Source organism: Haliotis cracherodii, unplaced genomic scaffold, assembly GCF_022045235.1.
Source record: "Haliotis cracherodii isolate W230 unplaced genomic scaffold, xgHalCrac1.p SCAF_2, whole genome shotgun sequence".
In the NCBI taxonomy this organism is placed as follows: domain Eukaryota; kingdom Metazoa; phylum Mollusca; class Gastropoda; order Lepetellida; family Haliotidae; genus Haliotis; species Haliotis cracherodii.
In genome coordinates this window covers 6,395,563-6,415,498 of record NW_027266275.1, presented here as the reverse complement: position 1 = coordinate 6,415,498, position 19,936 = coordinate 6,395,563, and the positions used below count along the sequence as shown (strand labels likewise).

The 19,936-nt window shown below is 39.2% G+C and overlaps 1 protein-coding gene across 2 annotated transcripts in view; it reads left to right on the top strand.

Moving 5' to 3' along the window:
- Positions 1-18,556, top strand: part of LOC139469609 (A disintegrin and metalloproteinase with thrombospondin motifs 3-like) — a 48,528-nt gene extending 29,972 nt beyond the window's left edge. Inside the window, exons 8-24 of one of the 2 annotated variants that reach the window (XM_071251822.1) lie at positions 2,580-2,685; positions 3,025-3,168; positions 3,640-3,775; positions 4,895-4,906; positions 5,497-5,607; positions 6,253-6,395; positions 6,962-7,025; positions 7,874-7,979; positions 9,446-9,579; positions 10,317-10,437; positions 10,627-10,713; positions 11,344-11,507; positions 13,345-13,483; positions 14,812-14,944; positions 15,454-15,673; positions 15,937-16,069; positions 16,684-18,556. In XM_071251822.1, coding sequence (XP_071107923.1) covers positions 2,580-2,685; positions 3,025-3,168; positions 3,640-3,775; positions 4,895-4,906; positions 5,497-5,607; positions 6,253-6,395; positions 6,962-7,025; positions 7,874-7,979; positions 9,446-9,579; positions 10,317-10,437; positions 10,627-10,713; positions 11,344-11,507; positions 13,345-13,483; positions 14,812-14,944; positions 15,454-15,673; positions 15,937-16,069; positions 16,684-16,916 — 2,186 coding nt within the window. In that variant the 3' untranslated portion in view covers positions 16,917-18,556. The remainder of the gene's footprint in view (positions 1-2,579; positions 2,686-3,024; positions 3,169-3,639; positions 3,776-4,894; positions 4,907-5,496; positions 5,608-6,252; positions 6,396-6,961; positions 7,026-7,873; positions 7,980-9,445; positions 9,580-10,316; positions 10,438-10,626; positions 10,714-11,343; positions 11,508-13,344; positions 13,484-14,811; positions 14,945-15,453; positions 15,674-15,936; positions 16,070-16,683) is intronic. The other variant, XM_071251823.1, reaches the window with a different exon arrangement.
- Positions 18,557-19,936: the final 1,380 nt, after the last annotated feature.

Below are 19,936 nucleotides of genomic sequence, written 5' to 3'. Positions count from 1 at the left end.
TTACATTTAAGAAATATTTTTCGAGTATTTTTTCTGTAAGCTTGAGATGTAAAATAGCTTCTCCTCTTGTTAATTTCCTTTTAAATGGATGGTAACTTGTCGGAAGACCCAGATGAGACCCAGCCAAATATGTACATTGCACGCGCAGACCTTTCTGTCTCAGAGGTAATTAATGCAATACTTTTATCATCAGGTGGAAATCTTGTGTCAGGTTATTCTGACCTGCCCGTTTGTTTAGTTGTTTGTTTAACGCTGCACTCAGAAATGTTCCTGCTAGATGACGACGGCCTGTACGTAATCGAGTCTTTATCAGGCATTCATGTAATCGATATTGTGAGCGATGATTCACTCATCAGGGTACGATGACACGCTATCAACCAAGTTACCGAGCCTGACCACCCGATCCATTTGGTCTTCTCTGACGACCAGCACAGGTTGCTGGGTACCTATTCTAAATCGGAATCCCCATGAGGGCACGTGTTTGATTGCCTGTCATGTATATTGATTTCAAATGTTGAAAAGGTATCTGTGAAATCTGTGTTTACAATGAAGTACTTTTGCATATGAGGTCACATGTGTTCATAACTTCACTGAAGAAATTCGAATTCTAATGTTTTTAAATTAATAATGGCTGCAATAAATTAAAACATACTGCTTTGAAGTTTCCTCATACCACTAAATACTGTATACTATCTGATGTGCAAACGTTAACACGTTTATTTGGAATTATGCGGTATGTATTAATAATTGTAAATGATTATACCCCCTTGAAGATTTGGGTTAGAATTGGGTCTTCAGCAACCCATGCTTGTCGTAAGTGAGTGAGTATGGTTTTACGCCGCTTTTAGCAATATTCCAGCAATATCACGGCAGGGGAACACCAGAAATGGGCTTCACACATTGTACCCATGTCGGGAATCGAACCCGGGTCTTCAGCGTGACGAGCGAACGCTTTAACCACCAGGCTACCCGACCGCCCCTGCTTGTCGTAAGAGGCGACGAACGGGATTGATGGTAGACTCGCTGACTTGGCTGTAGCATGTCACCGTATCCTAATAGCGTAGATCTATGCTCATATTACAAATCACTGGAATGTCGGTTAAAAAACAAAACAAATAATACTTAATTAATGTTGCAATAAAGCCAAGGAAAACAAGCAGTAACCTGGCCGAACAAGTAGTTTGTTACATAACATCATAGAATCATCAGTAATCTGTTAGATTTCTCGGTTCACCTTTCCCAAAATATTAACCAAATGTATTGCAGAATGTTACTTGGCAATTAACACTGAAAACCCGTTGCATCATATCCAAGTGTTAAATACCACTAAAGAATTATATGACCGATACAAAAAAAAGTCAGCTTATGTGTCACCGATATCGAGGTTTGTTTAGAGTCTACCAAATGTAAGTATAGTTGCTGCCATTTACACGTTATGTTTATACGTACATTACGTTCATCATGCATCGTCAAAACAAGTAGATTTCAGACCTAGTTGTGCATGGTTTCACATGTACTGGTTCACATCGACAATGGTATCTCCAGCCACAACATATTGAGGTGCGCTCTGCGTACATGCATGAAATAATGACGGACAGATGCTAATGTTTGGTTTTGTAGAGGAAGGAAAACACTCTTAAATAAACTTCTCATCCTTTGACGTGCCTATGTTCTTAGAGCTTGAGTTGCGTACTCTTAATGTAAGTAACAAGAGTGTAAGCTGCAGGTAAACTCCAAACTGAACTGACAGATATGTAACTGTTCAGGAACACGCAGTCGACTCACTTGTTCATTTTTGTAGCTTGATGTAATCATTTTACTGGCCTTTGACTCGAAATCACCCATCTCTATATTGGTTCAGATTCAAAAGCTAGGCATTAACATCTTCCACGTGTTAAACTTCAGTAGCTCAGCATAAGCATCTCCTGCGTGTTCAGCATCTCTCACGTGTTCAGCTTAAATAGCTCAGCATATGCATCTTCCACGTGTTCAGCTTAAATAGCTCAGCATATGCATCTTGCACGTGTTCAGCTTTAATAGCTCATCATAAACATCTCCCGCGGGTTCAGCTTCAATAGCTCAGCATAAACATCTCAAGGGTTCTATCGCAAAAGATCAGCGTAATAAGCTCACTTTTCAGACCCAATCCAACGTTTTTATTTCCTGACAAATTAATTTTTATTATTTATTCAATAATACAACCCTTGGATTAAATAGTTTAGTGTTTCTTTTATTTTCATCTTTAGATAAAAGTTATAGATCATTCTATTGGGACATATGTTTCGGTGTGTAATCGATCTATGTAGTTGATCATGAAGAACATCTGGGTTTACACGAACCAGAAGTCAGAATTCCAAAATAAGAGGTTCCACCGTAAGATAACCGTGACGGTTTTTTTCACGGATGCTTACAAAAATTTTGTGGGCCCTCTGTATTATCTGCTCATGTTTTATACATGATATTCATAGTTATTTAATCAGGTTTAGATCAAGGAATGTCTGTAAATATAATCAATATGCTTATTGCTAAAACCGGTATGGCGTTATCTCAATGACGATGATGTTTTACTCCTGTTTCAGGTTACGCTCCTATTACCGGCCTGTGTAATCCAATACGAAGTTGTGCTGCTATAAAGGATGAAGGATTTACCTCGGCATTTATTATAGCTCATGAGATGGCACACGTGTGAGTAGAGATATTTACGATTCATGCATGAGCTACTTCTTGATAAAATATTTCATCAGTATTCAGAATTTCTATACTCCTTTAAGTGAAGATATGACTGTTTATTGTGGAATTTGAAGCTTGCGACGTTTAGGTATTTTCATAATAGGATATCATGTTTTATCGATGAATGGCTAAACACACTTTATATACATTTTGTATGTTATCTGATGATTTTAAGTTAAATTCGTTATGATTTAGACACTGAAATACCAAACTATAAACCATATATTACCATGTACTTATGATCTAAGACTAACATGTTTCGATGTGAAATGACTTCATTGCAACTACTTCTAGATTCGGTTTATTCCACGATGGCCATGGCAACCGTTGCCATGGGCGCGAGTACCGAACAGCCATAATGGCGACTCTTGTGGAGTCCAAGCTGAACCACTATTGGTGGTCAATCTGCAGCCAAGAGAGGATGAAGTCGGTGGTTAAGTAAGCATTAAGACAAGTCACAACTGACCAAGTGACAGTGGATATTACTACACCAATCACCACAGCTCAGCATTGTTTTGAGTTAAAATAATTAACTTACGTTGATTATGTATGTGTCAGTATATTATTTTGACGCTCATTTCAAAATTGAGATTATTTGCGTTTCATTTATTGGTAAAATGACGGGAATAACAATATACATATATGATCAACAATAAAACTAATCTGTACTAGAAGATCCCAAAGAATGTGTCATAAGGACTTCAAAACACTCGTATGTATTTAAGATCAGCAGTAGCAAGTCAACTATCTACAACATCCGTTTGTAAATGAACAGATGAACGGTACATGCTTGGAGACACCTATTTTCACTAACGTAAATCAATCTGGCATGGTTATAAGAGAATTCATTAATCTACCCCTGCCTAACTAGATGCTGATGATGCTATCTACTTATGCTTTTTCTGTCAGCTCTCTTTACTGCCTAAATGATGATCCCTATGAACTGGGAGGTCTGCCAGAAATACCTGCAACAATAGGAAAGAACTGGTCGCTAAATGAACAGTGCATACTGGAGTTCGGAGAACAGTTTTCAATTTGTCGAGCTGTAAGTAAAACACTTGGCGTTCATCGGAGTGAGTTATAACACTTCTTGTGACCCTTGTTATACTTCTAAGATCATGTCCCTCTGTGAATGACCCCTGTTGTGTGTCTGATTGTGCGACAATAACATGAACCTTTACCATTTGGACTTGTTTGTCAGTCTCTGTCCCAAAGAACGCTTGCCTTCAGTGTTGATGTTGCGCCCATATCGCGATAACGTTAAGGTCATGTACAAACTTGCAAAGTCTCAGCCTTTTATTAAGTGTAATTGGTGCTTGTCAAGTTCAATTTGATTATCAACCCAAACTTTGGAAGCAAAAAAAGTGTTTGCTCTCGACATCCAATCGACGAAGTCGAACCATCTGTATGATTTGCCAATCTGTAATAACGGTCACTGAAATGAATAAGGTAAACTCTAACGATTCTGAACGTCTTTTTCTCTAACATACTGAGCATGTGCATATTGTCTTTGCAATATGGGTCACCTTGGACTGCATAAGAGAGCATTGTTTGTGGCTTCTCCGGTACTAGTCAATATTCTGGTAAACAAAGCTTTGCCTCTTTGATACTACTTATCGGAGGCAAAATATTAACGCGAGGTGGTTGATCAATCTCTGTCTTCATCATTTTAGCCAGGTACGCAAATCATACAGTATTGAGCTTCAACCAAGAGATCCTGCATGGAATATCTTTGTGTATGTTGAAAGGAAAAATATTTAATTTGTTCCTTACGTTGACCTGAAAATGTAAGGCGACAATACGTTAACATGTACGTTAAAATTCATAATTATTCATTGTTTAGATTAAGAATATGAATATCAAATTAAATACATGAGTCATCACCTCATGCGAATGCGGATGTCGCACAACAGCGCGTCTACCATTACGCTATGTATAAATGAAATGTCTTTGCCTTTCTGGTTGCGAAGTGATGAAGACTGAGAGTTGATTGGTTCTGAACAGGGTGTTAACTATTCCCTAACTATGCAGTGCAGCCTGATGTTTGGAGAGCAGTTCTACTGAAGGTGTGGCAGATTTTAAGTGTGTATTTGCTGTGACTAACACTCTGTTGTATTTCTGTACTCTCAGTATTTCTCAATGTCTGTCTTCTTTTCTTCTTCAGGAATATAATTCGGTATGTTCTTTACCAGTTCTCCCTTGTCACCGAGTTGCTCACGTTTTGAATGAGGTGCAAGTGTTCCATTCACTGTTTCTGCTTTATCCCTGCATGACTATTGAAACAAGAAAAATATACACCCTTACATTGTAAATGCAAAGCAAGGTTAAGAATCGACGCTATGACTAAACTGGATTTTCCTTTCATATTATGAATGTATTTAATGTGTAAAGCTTTTTCTCTTTTCTTATCTTATCCCTTTTCTGCTCCCTCTTGCAATGTTGCATGGCGCCCTTCCTCAACATTGTTAAACATTCTAATTGTGCAGAGATTGTATTACAAACATCCTCAATAAACAATCCCCCATGTGTTTGTTTTGTTGTTTGTTATAAAAAAACGTTTGCATCGTTTATTTACACCCAGTGTTTGTATCTTAAAATTGAAGATAATGTTTCTAAATCTGCATTTTATTGATGCCTTTATTGAAATTAGGTAAATTGTTTCTTTATTGTGATTACCCTTTTCTTTCTTTTTGTTGACTTGTGCTTGTTATATGTCCGTATGTCGAGGATATGGCACTTGCCTTATCCCTGGTGGGTTTTCTGCAGTTTTACTCTGACTCTTGCAACATGCTTTGGTGTGGCGACTATCGCCGGCCCCATCTGTGCCGGACAAAGAGGGGACCACCACTTCCGGGAACGCCCTGCGGCAGGGAAAAGGTACATCCTGGTTATGTAATGTGTGAGTGTGTGATTGTTGTTTTGTGTAACATTCAGCAATGTTTTGTTGCAAAACCATTGACTGATTGTTTCCATAATGAGCTATGTCGTCGTGGCGTGGCTAGCTCTTTATCATAACCATGATGTGCTTGGGACCTATTACGGGTCGATAATGTCGAATGTTTGACTTCTGTTGACCCCAAGGTTCAACGGCCTTGTTGGTATTCCAGTGAAAGTAGATCCACAGCACCTTTTGCTGGTCGTCAGAGATGACGTATTGTTCGTGTTGTCAGACCTGGTAGTTGATGGATTTCTTGTTATTATACCCTGACGGTGTAGTTTCTCGTAACATCAATCACTGGATTGTTTAGACCAAAATTATTTATTTACAGTCCGACGTTAGAAAAGCTGGAATATTGCTAAAGTCGGTGTTAAACAACAAACAAGGATCAACAAAATATGATCAACGAATGCCATTAATATTTAAAGAACCTAGAATATATATTACTATATGTTCCAATGTGCCTAAATATTCTTTTGCAAATGAATATATATTTCATTATACGCCTAGGCTGCATAGTGTACATCATATCCTTGCAACCAGTGCATATATTGGTGATACAAACATACCTGCTATGACTACAGCAATGTTTGAGCGGTCGGTGTGAGTACGTGGGCAACCAGTCTCCAGTGCACGGTCGGTGGGGATACTGGTCTTCCTGGACACCGTGTTCATCGGAGTGTGGAGTGGGACTCCGGTACCGTAGTCGGACATGTGACAACCCAAGGTGAGGTCATCATTACCGATGTGGTAATATAGAGATTATGTTAGATGTGCTTTTCTTAATTGGGTTCATGGATGGCCAAGTTTTCCAAAGCAACACAACTCGCTTACCAGAGTTGCGCCTGAAAATTTATCAGTACCACTAGTAGGTTGTCACCAAAATGATTAACGTCCAAGACCTGCATCACTTCCGGTTTTCCTCTCACGCCGACAATCAGTGATAAAACGACGTTTGACAAACACGCTTACTTACTTACTTACTTACGTAGTTTGAGTTACATCCATACTTTGAAAAATCGTCATCTTCCTGACGACCTAAAACGAAATTTTCTCTGATTATATCTATGCCCTGCCCGACGTATCATGCAGAGGGTGGGGGTGGGGCTGTTCGTGCAAGTTTTTTTTCATCCAAACTGGGTACATGAATTAACCAGGGGATGAAGTGGTACCTTTTCCTATTGTGGCTGGTCCGAGGGATTGTCATCTTCTGATTGCTCTTGCTGTACATGCAGCAATACTATTGTCGAAGTGTGTTGTCAGTTATGTACATGTAGAAATGTATTGTTGCAGTCCTAAATATGGCGGCAGGGACTGTGAAGGCGGAAAGGACGAAATGGGGACATGCTTAAATGAGGTACAGTCCCGTGTCCTCCCGGCTGAGCAAGAGCAAATTATAAGTCTTAAACAATAACCTCCCATAACCATGACTTGGCTTAGCGCAGTGATCAATGTGCCATACAGGTTATCACTTGGAGTGGCACATAGCAATACAACGTAGTATGCTTTGTAAATACTGTTTCCATAGTAACCTGGTATAACAAATTTTGTACACACAAACACACACACACACACACACACACACACATTTCACATTTAAGTGACTACGCCCTGCATCTATGTTGTCAAGATGACAGGCTGTGACATAACTTCATATCTGTACAAGGCAGCGTTACACACAACTGGTCCACACACATTCAAGTATCAACGTGGTTGCGTTCAAATTTTTATGAGATAGTTTATGTTGCCTTTTGTGACATTTTCGGACTGCGGTTGGTGGAACGTTACAGGGAAGATTTGGATATTAGCATAATGTAATAAATGTGACATATAACACAGGACCTCCGGCTATGCTAGATATTAACTCAAGAGACACGTGGAGAGGAAACACTAAAATCATACTTGATATCAAATATAAATCCCAATAGTCAGCGCAAGATTTGCTATAACCATAAAAAAATTGAACAACAGTCACACATTGAATCTATAACAACGGTCCCCTGGAGTAATACTTGAGTTGACTGGTGTTTGGATAGCGTTGTCATAATTCCAATAAAACTATTAATTTATTGATCATAAACAACAATGGTCTGCAAACAGTGTTCTTTCCAGGTGGAGAAAGGGGCATACTAATAAGACTTCAGACTATGTTCTTGGGTGCTGTAACTGCACTCCTTGAGATAACTGGTGATGTTGTGTTGACAGAAATGTGCCACCTACACTGACATCCGAGCTGGAGAGTGTGAGGTGTGGGCGGAGATGAACGTGAGGCCTGGGAGACACACCTGGAAGCCCTTCCCAGCCCAGAACAGTACGTCGTTGTGACGAAGACCGACCACTGCCCAGTGCCGCTCTGTCTTCTGATTTGGGTTGCATCCATCAAACATAGGAACCATAATCATTATACAATCGCACAAGGTTTCGCTTTTCGCTAAAATGCAAATAACAATTTAGCTAGTTGGGAAACATAGTTAATTACTACCCGATTATTGCAGAGCCGTTATTAGAGATAATTCTGTAATAAACGAGATGTTTTAATCACTGGGATTTGATCTAAACTTCAGCCGTCAGCATTCATATTTTTTTGAACATTTGGCGTGTATTTATGGAACTAATACTCAACGTAGTAACTATAATAACGAAATCTGTAGATTGTTATTAACCATTCCACGACCACTACTCAAATGCACAATCGACAAAAATGAATTATATATATACCATGTGGATTTCTTGTAATACTTCATGTGTACATATGTTGTCGAGGGTATCGGTTTTTCTGAAAGTAAATAATACAATGTTTGTTTGAAGGTAACGGACGGCAATGCTAAATATGTTGGTATATTTAATCATATCTAGGATTGGGGAATTTGATTCCTAGGTCCCCTTGGCACGAAGCGACCTTGGGCTCTGCGACTGTAAGTTTGTGTTAAAGTGTGGGCGTTACACTAATCGGAGCTCTAAGATTGCTTTGCGCATGTGCACCCTGGCAGGAACATTAATGAAGTTATTATTCTCAACACTGCACATGGTAATTTCTAATCCTCGGCATTTCTATTCTCGCCGAAAGGTGTGTTGGAATGACCACGTGAATATCTTTATAATTATTCTAAAAGGGAAAGGGGTGACTTGATTTACTTGAAACCCCATATACTCTACTAACACAATTTTTTGTTGTTTGTTGTTTAACGCCGCACTCAGCAATATTCCAGCTATATGACGGTGGTATCTTGAATAATCGAGTCAAGACCAGAGAATCCAGTGATTGATATCATGGCATCGATCCACGTAACTGGGATACAATGACCAAGTCAGCGAGGCTGACCACCCGATCCCGTTAGTCTCCTCTTACGACAAGCATGGGTTGCTGAAGACCAATTCTAAACCGGATCTCCACGGGTCTTTGCTAACACGTGTATTACATGTGTAGGCATGGACATGAGTGTAGGGAAATGGACATATAGTGTGCATCGAACTTTTAACAGTTGAACGTCAGCCGAAACGAGTAGTTGAAAAATGATGTGTAGGGCGTCTTTTCTATCATGGTACTTCTCAGGTGTGCCAAGGCATTTGCAGTTAAACTGAGAAAGCAAGCAATCCATAAGAGATTCTGACTTGAATCAGACTCGGACACACGATATCAAGTATGCTAAATATAAATCAGTACCGAGTGTTAAAGGTGTGTCTGTGACCGGTTAACAACAGGAAAGGGTTTAAATGATTGGAGTGAAATGTTTCGTACCCTTATTTGACGTTAGTGTATATGTGTTCTGCTTTCAGAGGCGGACTGGTGTAGACAAACGTGTAAATCGGACAGATCTGGAGAGGCCGTCACCATCGACATCAACACCGAGGATGGCACGCCATGTACATACGACAACGACTTCAGTATCTGCGTACTGGGTGAATGTTTTGTGAGTATCAACTTTGCATTTGCTAGTGAATGGAGGTGACCATGCGTGTCACAGTTGTGTGAGATCAATGTGTCACCATGACCTTGAGAATATATTCAGTCAAATACATCAATATGTATACAATACCGGGGGAAACAATTTACTTAAGACGTCAACTTAACCTTTCAGACTGTCTGTTGTGAAAACGTCAATGGTAATCGTCAACACATCTTTAAATAATTTATTAATGGCATCAATTATTGGTAAAAATCAAGCAGCGGCGTTGCCGAACGTATCGACCTGTAGCAGATTCTAGATCTGTCCTGTCATCTCCATGGCAAAAGGGAGCGGGAGGGGTTGATATGATATAACATGTGAAATCGGTCATGAAAGTGGGTAAACGTCGCTTGACTGACTAAACGTTTAGCGCTGGTCCAACCAGTGGATTTTGATAAATAGTGAAATTGTCAGACTGAGTGGGATAGTATTGTGAGGCATTATTCCCACAACATCATGGCGGATGACATCATAAATGGTTTTACAAATGTGGGGAACCAAAGCAGGTCCTTCAGCGTGGCGAGTGAACGCTGTAACCACTATGCTACCCCGCCACTCTATAAGTGTCAAAAGAAATAAGGAAGGTCACCACAAAATGTTTTTGCTTAACTTCGGGGAATTGATATTTACAAATTCATTACCATGTGTTTCACGTATAGTACATCTGTATGTAAATCTTTGTTATTTGCGTTCTAACACAGGACGTTGGGTGTGACGGTGTGATGAACTCAACAAAGAAGAGTGATAACTGCGGTGTCTGTGGTGGAGATAACTCATTCTGTAAAACTGTTACAGGAGAGTTCATCAGAAAGCCCACTAAAGGTAACACAATACTACTTTGGACTCAGCTATGAGAACTTGCATGTAAAACTTGTGAAGAAATCAAACATAAAGTTACCCAAGGAAAACAGAAAAACGACACTCTTGCAGAAAGAGCACAATGTTTTATGGTACGTTGGCACTTACTGTTCTGATCTTTAAGACTTATTTCAAACATGTATTGACTTTCAGAAGATGAATATGAACAGGTTGTGTTCCTTCCACATGGAGCCCGGAATGTTGAGATCACCAAAACGGAAGAATCGCCGCATTTTCTGGGTAATTACTCAATCTATGTGTAAACTGATTACACAAACCTCCTTGATGTTTGTGTGTTTGTTGTTTAATGCCGCCCACAGCAATATTCCAGCTATATGATTGCGGTCTGTAAATAATCGAGTCATGACCAGACAATCACGAGCATCGATCCACGCAATTGGGATCATGACATGCATCAACCACGTCAGCGAGCCTGACCACCCGATCCCGTTAGTCGCCTCTTACAAGCATAGTCACCTTTCACAGCACGCATGGGTTGCTGAAGACCTATTCTACCCCGGATCTCTACGGGTAACAAATCTGCTTGAACGCGTGCAATACCGGAAGTGAACATTTATCCAGAGTATAAAGCGGTTTACATTCAGTAAACCCACGTTTGTTTTTTACTCATATATACCTTATCCAATATTTCAGTATATACGTATCCAAAATTTCCCAAAATGTCAATTACGATACATCCTCCATTAAATAAGACGTTACACACTCTTCTTCGTAAACCGATTGCCTGAAGTACTCATTATGTCAGACGCGATGACACATATGAAATCTGATTGGTCCAGATCCGTCGGAAAAATGTGAGGCTAACCAATGTCATCTTTTCGTGTAAAAAATATCCTTGTATTTTTGCAGCTATGAAGGATCCACAACGAGGCGACTATTACATGAACGGCAACGGGAAGCAGGAAGACTCGAAGCAGCTCGTGGCGGAGGGGACGCTCTTCACATACGCAAGGGGTCAAACATACGAAAGTCTGGTTTCCAGAGGGCCTTTGAAGAAAAACTTGGAGATTATGGTCAGTTGGTTGCCATGTTTTCAAAAATAGGAGATTCGTCATACAGTTGGATAATTCTATTGGTTTCGTCTGGCGTTTCATGTGTCGGGGTTGACTGAGGTAGGCCATCTTTGGGATGTAGTAGGAAGAAGTAGTATGTTCATGCTGCATATTCACAATATTTGTCTTTCAATTAGTTTTGTGTTCCATCGATTCAGGCTAAAGGATATGTTATTTCTTCAGCGTTTCTGGATAAGCAAAGTGCTGTTGGGATTGAGCAACAAGTTGTAACTTTAAAGTTTGTATTTGAAGATGTCATTGAAGATGGGCTTAGGTGTTTACTTGTCATGGTTAATTATCGTTTTAGAAGTGTCACTAATGATTTAAAATCCAGTATAGTTCCAAGGAGACTTGAATTGATGTACCTGTTCTGATGTTTTGGAATATTGAACTTTAAAAGTTCAGAAATAATTCGCACATCAAGAAGAGGTCCAGTGTATGGCGTTTGTCAGAAAGATGGTAACCAATTCATCATAAGGGTAGCTGTCCTATTTTGATGAGATATTTAAGTTATGATAGGGAGGCTAGCGTCACCACGTTTTTCTCAAGTTGACCCCTTAATATCTGGAAAACATTCTTTACATGTTATATATAGTAGTCACTCTAGATTCTCTCTTGGCTGCACATTGTCTGGCTATCGCTTCGTTCTCTCGACAGAGGCTTCAAATCTGTACTCGGCCATACGTCGTATTATAATCCATCTTGCTAGCGCTATGTATCTATCATGAGGCCTATGAGGTGTAGATAATGTCTACGGGTTGTACCTGTCTCTTAAAAGCTACCATTTCTTCAGCTTACTTTTATATATAACTGCAAATATACTCCAGCTGCTGCTAACACTCTAGTCTCTATCAGGTGCTGGCACTTCTTGCTACCGGTAGTTCTTTCCTACATGGGTATCTTTAATCAATGGTTGCATTTGTACTTACTTCCGTTCTGTGGCTATGGTATCTGTAAAGTCTTTCTTTCTCTCCAGTCTCTGCAATGCTTAACAATATCAGCGAAACTTTGCTTTGCGCAGTTAGCTAGCATTACCTAGAGCAGTAGAATACATGCATGTCTGTAAAGATATTAAAATATTTCCTATATGTTTTCATCCTTATAATGAGGACTAGTTTTTCATCTAGTAAAGAAAATGTTTTCTTGTTTCTCATCTTCTTTTATCAACATATCGGGCTGGTCGGTATCTTTAATATATAGTATAGTATATAGTACAACGTATGTGTAGCAGGGCGTGGAGTCATCCAACAGATGACATCCTTACCTTGTCAGCTTGCTCAAATGGGTTAATCCCTTTTGCCATGTGAACAAGGCGTCCACCCTCGGATCAGAAGGTCCATGATTCGAATCTGGATCCCGTCACAGGCTCGGAAATTGTTTGGCTGCAACATATGTACTACCCGAAACTGCAAACGCGAATGACGCAATTTTTCTTTAATATTTATTTAACATGAGACTTTAACCAAAAAATTGGTTTGAAAACACAATTTAAACATATAGTTTTTTGGTGTGGGATGATGAGAAACAAGAATATGTTATATGCCATACATAAGTAAACCCAATGACTAAATGATACATTATTATGTTTATTAACGTTCAGGTTAACAGCTGAAGCTTAATGACTGATGATTACTTGAAAATCAAAACCGTAAATCCAATGTTGATCTTCTAGACTAATGTCATTGCTCTTGTTGTTGCTATTAGTTTAAGTATTATCTCGTAGAGAACCCCCATTACTGATGTCGACGTGTGTCCTTCATTGACCGATTAGCTCAGTAATGAACCAGTATGATTGCAGCTATTTCCAGCAGGCCACCTTGCACCTGCCTCCATCAGCTACACCTACACAGTTAACAAAGACGATCACACTTTGGAGAAAACTAAGTATAAGTGGAAATTTACGAAATGGTCGGATTGTTCTGTTACCTGTGGCACAGGTAATATATTTGTATATTATGATATATCGTGTAGACGAGTATTTCTTGTGTATAAGAATTAAAAGGGTGAAATATCCTACCCAAATGATTTAATGTAATTATTTAATGTTATCCTATTGGTTCCAGGCGTAGAGTTATGTTACAATATAATGAACTACTATACCCGTGAAGATCTGGGATAGATTTGGTCTTCAGCAACCCATGCTTGTCGAAAGAGGCGAAGAACGGGATCGGGTGGTCAGCCTCACTGACTCGGGTGATGCATGTCATCGTTTCCCAATTGCGTAGATCGTCGATCATTATGTTAATCACTGGATTGTCTGGTCCAGACTCAGTTATTTACAGACCGCCGCCATATATTGTTAAGTGCGGCGTTAAACAAGAACAAATAACCTACTAGGGAGAATATGTTTTCCTAATGTGTGACAAGTTCAGCGATAGAAGGTAACAGTTTTAGTTCACTCGTCCTTTTAATGATAACATATAGCAAAACCCTTTATAAAGGGCACACTTCTAATAGTCCTTATGATACCTTAACTATTGGACAATTTGACAAGGATCATAGGACTAGTGCCAATTTCTAATGCTGAAGCTACAACCTAATAAAAAACTATATTTCACTTCAATAGAGATTTAACTGTACAGTTTCTAAGGGAGACAACCATGCCATATTCCCCATATGTTAGAATGTTTGGAACAGTTCGGTCAGTGTTTTTAATGACAAATTGAAGAGAAGAATTTGAAAAGAATTACGATGATATTACCATTATCGTTATGGAATTTTACCCCAAACTCGTCCGTGTGGGTTTCCCCACGCCTTGATATACTGGTAACTTGAATATTGTTCAAAGCGGCTTAAACACCAAACCAATCACTGACTACGGTCATTTAAGACATTTCATATGGCGATCTGTGGTGTTGTCTCACTTAATTTGTCTGTGTTAAAAAGTGCTTTAATAATACTCAAAATAAGTTAAAGAACATGTGATGGTTGGTTATGACAGATTAACGATAGTGATACATATTTTGTTTGGTTGTTTGTTTATTGGTTAACGCCGCACACAGCAATATTCCAGCTATATGACGGTGGTCTATAAATAATCCGAATCTAGACCAGACAATCCAGTGATGGACGTCATGGGCATCGATCCGAGAATTTGGGATACGATGACACGCATCAACAGTCAGCGAGCTTGACCACCCGATCCCGTTAGTCGCCTCTTACTGCAAGCATGGGTTGCTGAAGATCTATTCTTCCCCGGATCTTATTAATCGGGTGTTCATTCAAATTATTTTGTGTAGTATATAGCATGTGTCGATGACTGCAGGAGTTCAGACCATCATGCACGGGTGCTTCGACAAAAACACTGACGAGAAACTGAATGACGAGATGTGCAGCTTTCTGGACCTACCGCGACAAGACCAGGCCACATGCCACAGAGAGTCTTGTGACCAGATACGGTAACTTCCCCATCTAAAAGACGCGATGGTTCATGTACTGTTTGTCTGATGTCATTGGATTCGCACATTCTTATCGTAGTTGGTCTATACCTTGCAGAGTGAAACATGACGCGTGTTGTCCCATAAAGTATTGCTAAATATGATATGCCGAATACGTACATTAGTCGTCAAAATATTCTGAGTCTTTCATTCTTCGAATTCTTTATACTATTTCGTACCTTTGCATGTAATCTTTCTAAACACATCATAAAAACAAACACTGTATAAAATATACTAAGTGATCACGTTTATACAAACATTTATTTTATACATTTTCTGTCAAACAGATTATTCATTACCTGAAAGGCGGTGATTCACATCACTACATGTAATCTATTTTTACATGTAGATACCGCAGTTTGTTGAGACAGTAGACAGCTGGAATTCAAGGTTTTTGATGAAAAGAAATTAACAACTTAAAAAACCCTTAAAAATAAAATGAATTCAGTATCAATAGTGTCACACGTCAGGTACATTTGGGCGATGTTCAGCAACTTCTCGGAGTGCACCACGACGTGCGGAAACAGTGGCTACAAGACTCAGATGTACGGCTGTGAGAGGAACTACCCAAATGCTTCAACTGAATACGTCCCCCATCACTTTTGCGAGAAGGTGGCGCCACCTAACGAGACAGTGGAGTGTAACCGATTCCCCTGCATTCTAAACTGGAGTTTCGGGGAGTGGAGTGAAGTACGATGTTACTGTATATAGTTACTAACCTTACGGTACTTACTAACAGACACCAGCTCGTTTTGTGTGATCCAGAATCAACGATCTGGATTCGAGCAGCTTTCTTCCAAGTGCTTTGAAATACAAATTATATGGTACCGAATGTCCTAACACAGCCCTCTTAGCTGGTGAAGTTAGCAAATCGTATGCTGGTTTTAAGTGTCTCTATGCACGTTTCTACGTGATTTTGAAGTGCAATGTACTTGACTTGTTTCCCACCGTAGTGTTCCAAGACGTGTGGGATGGGCATGCAGCAACGAGAGGTGTGGTGCGGAGACCTCTACGACTGGAGCGAGGACGATGTCTGTGATGAGGATATACCGACTGCAGAGAAGATATGTAGCAAAGGCCCCTGCTGTGAGTCGGGAAGAAGTTAGATAGACAGCAGGATTAGTTATATGTTGAATATTAGTTTTGGTAAGTTAGTTCGCCAGTACGAATCTGAAACACGAACTCACCACCAGCGGATCCTGATGCAGTCGATGCGAGGAAATAGTTCAAATGGCGTAAAGCGATTCCTGCACTGCGAAATGCGCCTTTTACACAAGCGGGCCATATTTTGGATAAGTATTGAAAATGGACACAGCTACGACAGATGACTTGTAGTGACATAAATGATAAATCCCACAGTTACTTTTCTGAAGAACAACATGTACAAAGTCGAAATGTAAATGAATATAACTGGACCACCGCTGGACCTCTTCACAAACTATTGGCAGCATTAATGAGAACAATAGGCTTGTAACGTTAAGAACAGTATCTAGTTCCGTTGAGACAACGAGCACTTTTTTTCACGAATGATGTGTGGAGAGTTTCGTTGTCATGTAGCTCACAACATATATCCACGTATCCTCATACCTCTTTTTACTGTCACGGTTGTCTCCTAAATGAAGAAATGATATAATTCACTTATCTATTGCGAAGCATCCTTTTTTCTTTTGATCACCAAAGTAATTCCTTCTTCCTTTCAGTTCCTAAGCTGCCACCGTCATGCAAGAAGGACAAATACTCATTCTGCAAGTACGCATCAGTGAAGAAATGCCGGTTTGCTGGCTTCAGGAATATGTGCTGCATGTCCTGCTTCAAGGGCTCGGGGGCCGCGTACAGACGCCTCACCCGTATGGCGAGACAGAAGAGAAAGCTTAGGATTAAACGGAGATTAATGGCTAAACGACGTGAAAATTATATCGTAAAAAATAACTAGAAATATACGTATCCGTGTAATGAAAATAATATATTTGAGTTACATGTATGTATGTATGTTCAAAGATAGCTGTGATTTGGCTTATTAATATCCGATATGATTCCCATCAGTGCAATTGATGAAGATTTATGCTCAAATATGCTACGTCATATTGTGGAGTTCTACATGCTGATACCTGGTGCTAGTTTACAGTAGCTATGCATTTTAAACATGCAGCTACACACATCCAGATGCAACGTCCCACTAACACTTGGAATACTAATGCAATCCTGGTTATCTTAGTTCTTAGCTGATGTAATGTTATTTTATTTGACAATTCAATTAATCTTTTCCCAGTCTTTGGTGTCTAAAAACTAATGTTTTACCAAAAAGAGTGCCAAAGATATAATAACCCCATCCCAATGGTGCTAGTGTAATGACATATATAAACAGTTGATACGACTGAATATAGCCTTCTCAACAATTTAATGTTACACATTATGAATGACCATCAATTGTGGAATGATTTTTAGATTGTATCGAACTCCAGATTCAGATTATGTGGGTGATTATTACACCGCCAAGGGATTAGAATACGTAGGGAATTGTTTTCTGCATTTCATTAGTGCAAGCGTTTTGCTTTGAAATTCAGACGTTATTATTATGAATGCATAAAAACGTTTACGGTGCCTGATATCCCCTCAGTGATTGTTTATACCATTGTGCCACTGTACTCTAAACAATTATTAGCCTATACTGGTGCTCAAATGTAGTCCTATATTGTATTAATGTACAGGCTTGTACATTGTACCGGTTATGAGATTTACACGGTGCTGCAGTTATCTTGTTACTATTTAATACATGTATGTTCGGTGACTACTGAACCCACGAACCGAAATGTAGTATTATTATACATTTTTGTATGAATACGTTTTTATTTGGAGACTGGTGAGATCATCTCTCGTCTACGAATGAATTACAGTGAAATGTCATTTACTACACGCTGACGTGGATAGAGACAGTGTTCAAACTGTTCTCAAACATATTGGTCAAAATGGTTTGGATTGTCACACTTTTTATGTTGTTTCTGATAATGTTGAGTGTTTGTGTACATAGTTTTCTGCATGTTTTTGCATCGTTATGTGATATTGTCATACTTCAGTTTCCCATTTTGCACACCAATGACACTAACGCGCGTTAATAAGTGCTCCTGTAATGTGTCAACACATGTACTCAATATATAATGTTCGTTTCTTAACTAGGGTTAAGTGTCCTTATGAGTCTCTATATTCGAAACACGTGTACAATGTACATATATGCACGTCTTGTATATAACATAGGCCTTCGTGTAAAAGTTGATTACACATCTGAGACAAGGTCCCACTTAAAGGGAACGACATCATAATATTTGATCATATTTACATAAGCTATTAATTACCGCTGATATTGGTGGAGACGGCGGAAACGTGTCGGTAGACTTGTAGCCTGATACTGTCACACCATTAATGAATACGGGCAACAGCTCATTAGTCTCTCGTTAAACCTCGCACGTCTAAAATAAGGTTTACAATTTTCTCATTTTGTGTCATATTTAGATCAAACCCTGATATAATGTCTCGTTTTCAGATAGTTCTTTTACGTACCATTTATTAAATTGTTTTGAGGAATAATGTCTTTTGTTATTTTTTGATTGAACCTTCTTGCATTGAGCAGTATTTCAGTTATTAAAAAAAACTCCAGATTATTATCCGTCTCGAATATCTGCCAAAACAAATTCCACAGGCCGTAAAAGGCAAAATACTGATGAAAATAATAATAATTGATCACTGAAAATCACAGATTTGACCAGGTGTTCACGATGGTACGCTTGTCATGCTCTACCACGAGCACCCGCCACTGTACACAGTTTGTAGTAAAAATACGGTTGTTTTTTCTGGCCTAACGCCGAACCCTGAAATACACCTGCCATACGACGGTGGGCTTTCAACAGTCGAGTCTGGACCATACAATCTTGTGATAAGTATCATGACAATAATTCACTTCGCAGAGGCACGACGCTGCACTGTCAGCCGAGTCTCTAAGCCTGACCTCCCGAACCCTTAAAGTAAATGCCAGTGGGTAAGGCGGTGTAAAAATCCTTGTGATGAAAATTGCATGGGATAGTATCGCGCAACATGTAAAGTGTCATATTAAGGAACTTCCTTTTAATGTCCACAACAACATGTGGAATGACTTGACTAGGCCTTTGGTGGTGTAACATTGATTGAAATGCTTAGCTGAAAGCAAAATGTGTCTTTCTAAGAAGTTTGAATAAATTATGTAGATGTCGCGGCGTGCCATTTGCTGTTATTGATTATTACAGGAAGTAATTACATCAAGCTAGCTTATATCATTTGTGACGCGAAGACAAGACACCATTCAAATGTATTTGAAGATTTTATTCACAAAAAGGTAGCATGTGAAAATGTAATCATTGATTCGTTTTAGCCATTTACAATTCACGTGATATTTAATATTGTTATTAACCAGATAGCATAATATGCATTGTATATAGAAAATCAGCCTTAGAAGCCTTATTCATAAACCAAACCAGAATTTAACGTACGAATCAGCAAATGATGATAGGAAGGTGGAAATAGCAAGTTGTCTCTAGGAACATACGAACGTTTGGCTAGAACCGTGTTTAAGGATTCCGCATCATGAAGTTCGACATACAAAACTTAACATGTTATATATAAGGTGAATTCGAATCGGCAAATGATAGGAAGGCAGAAAAAACGAGTTGTCCCCAGTGAAAAATGAACGTGTGGCTAGCACGGCGTTTAAGGATCCCGCATCTAGAAGTTCGACATGCAAAACTGAACATGTTAAATCTCTCGACAATTGTGATGTGATGGGATAACGGCCATTAATCAAATGTTGCTAATGTCAATTCTTGACCAAAATAGCTATTCATCAGAGACATTGAAGCTATTCGTACACCTCGTTTTCATTTTGCGTCAAAGAAATAAATATCGTGATCACCTTTTAAAGTTTACTAA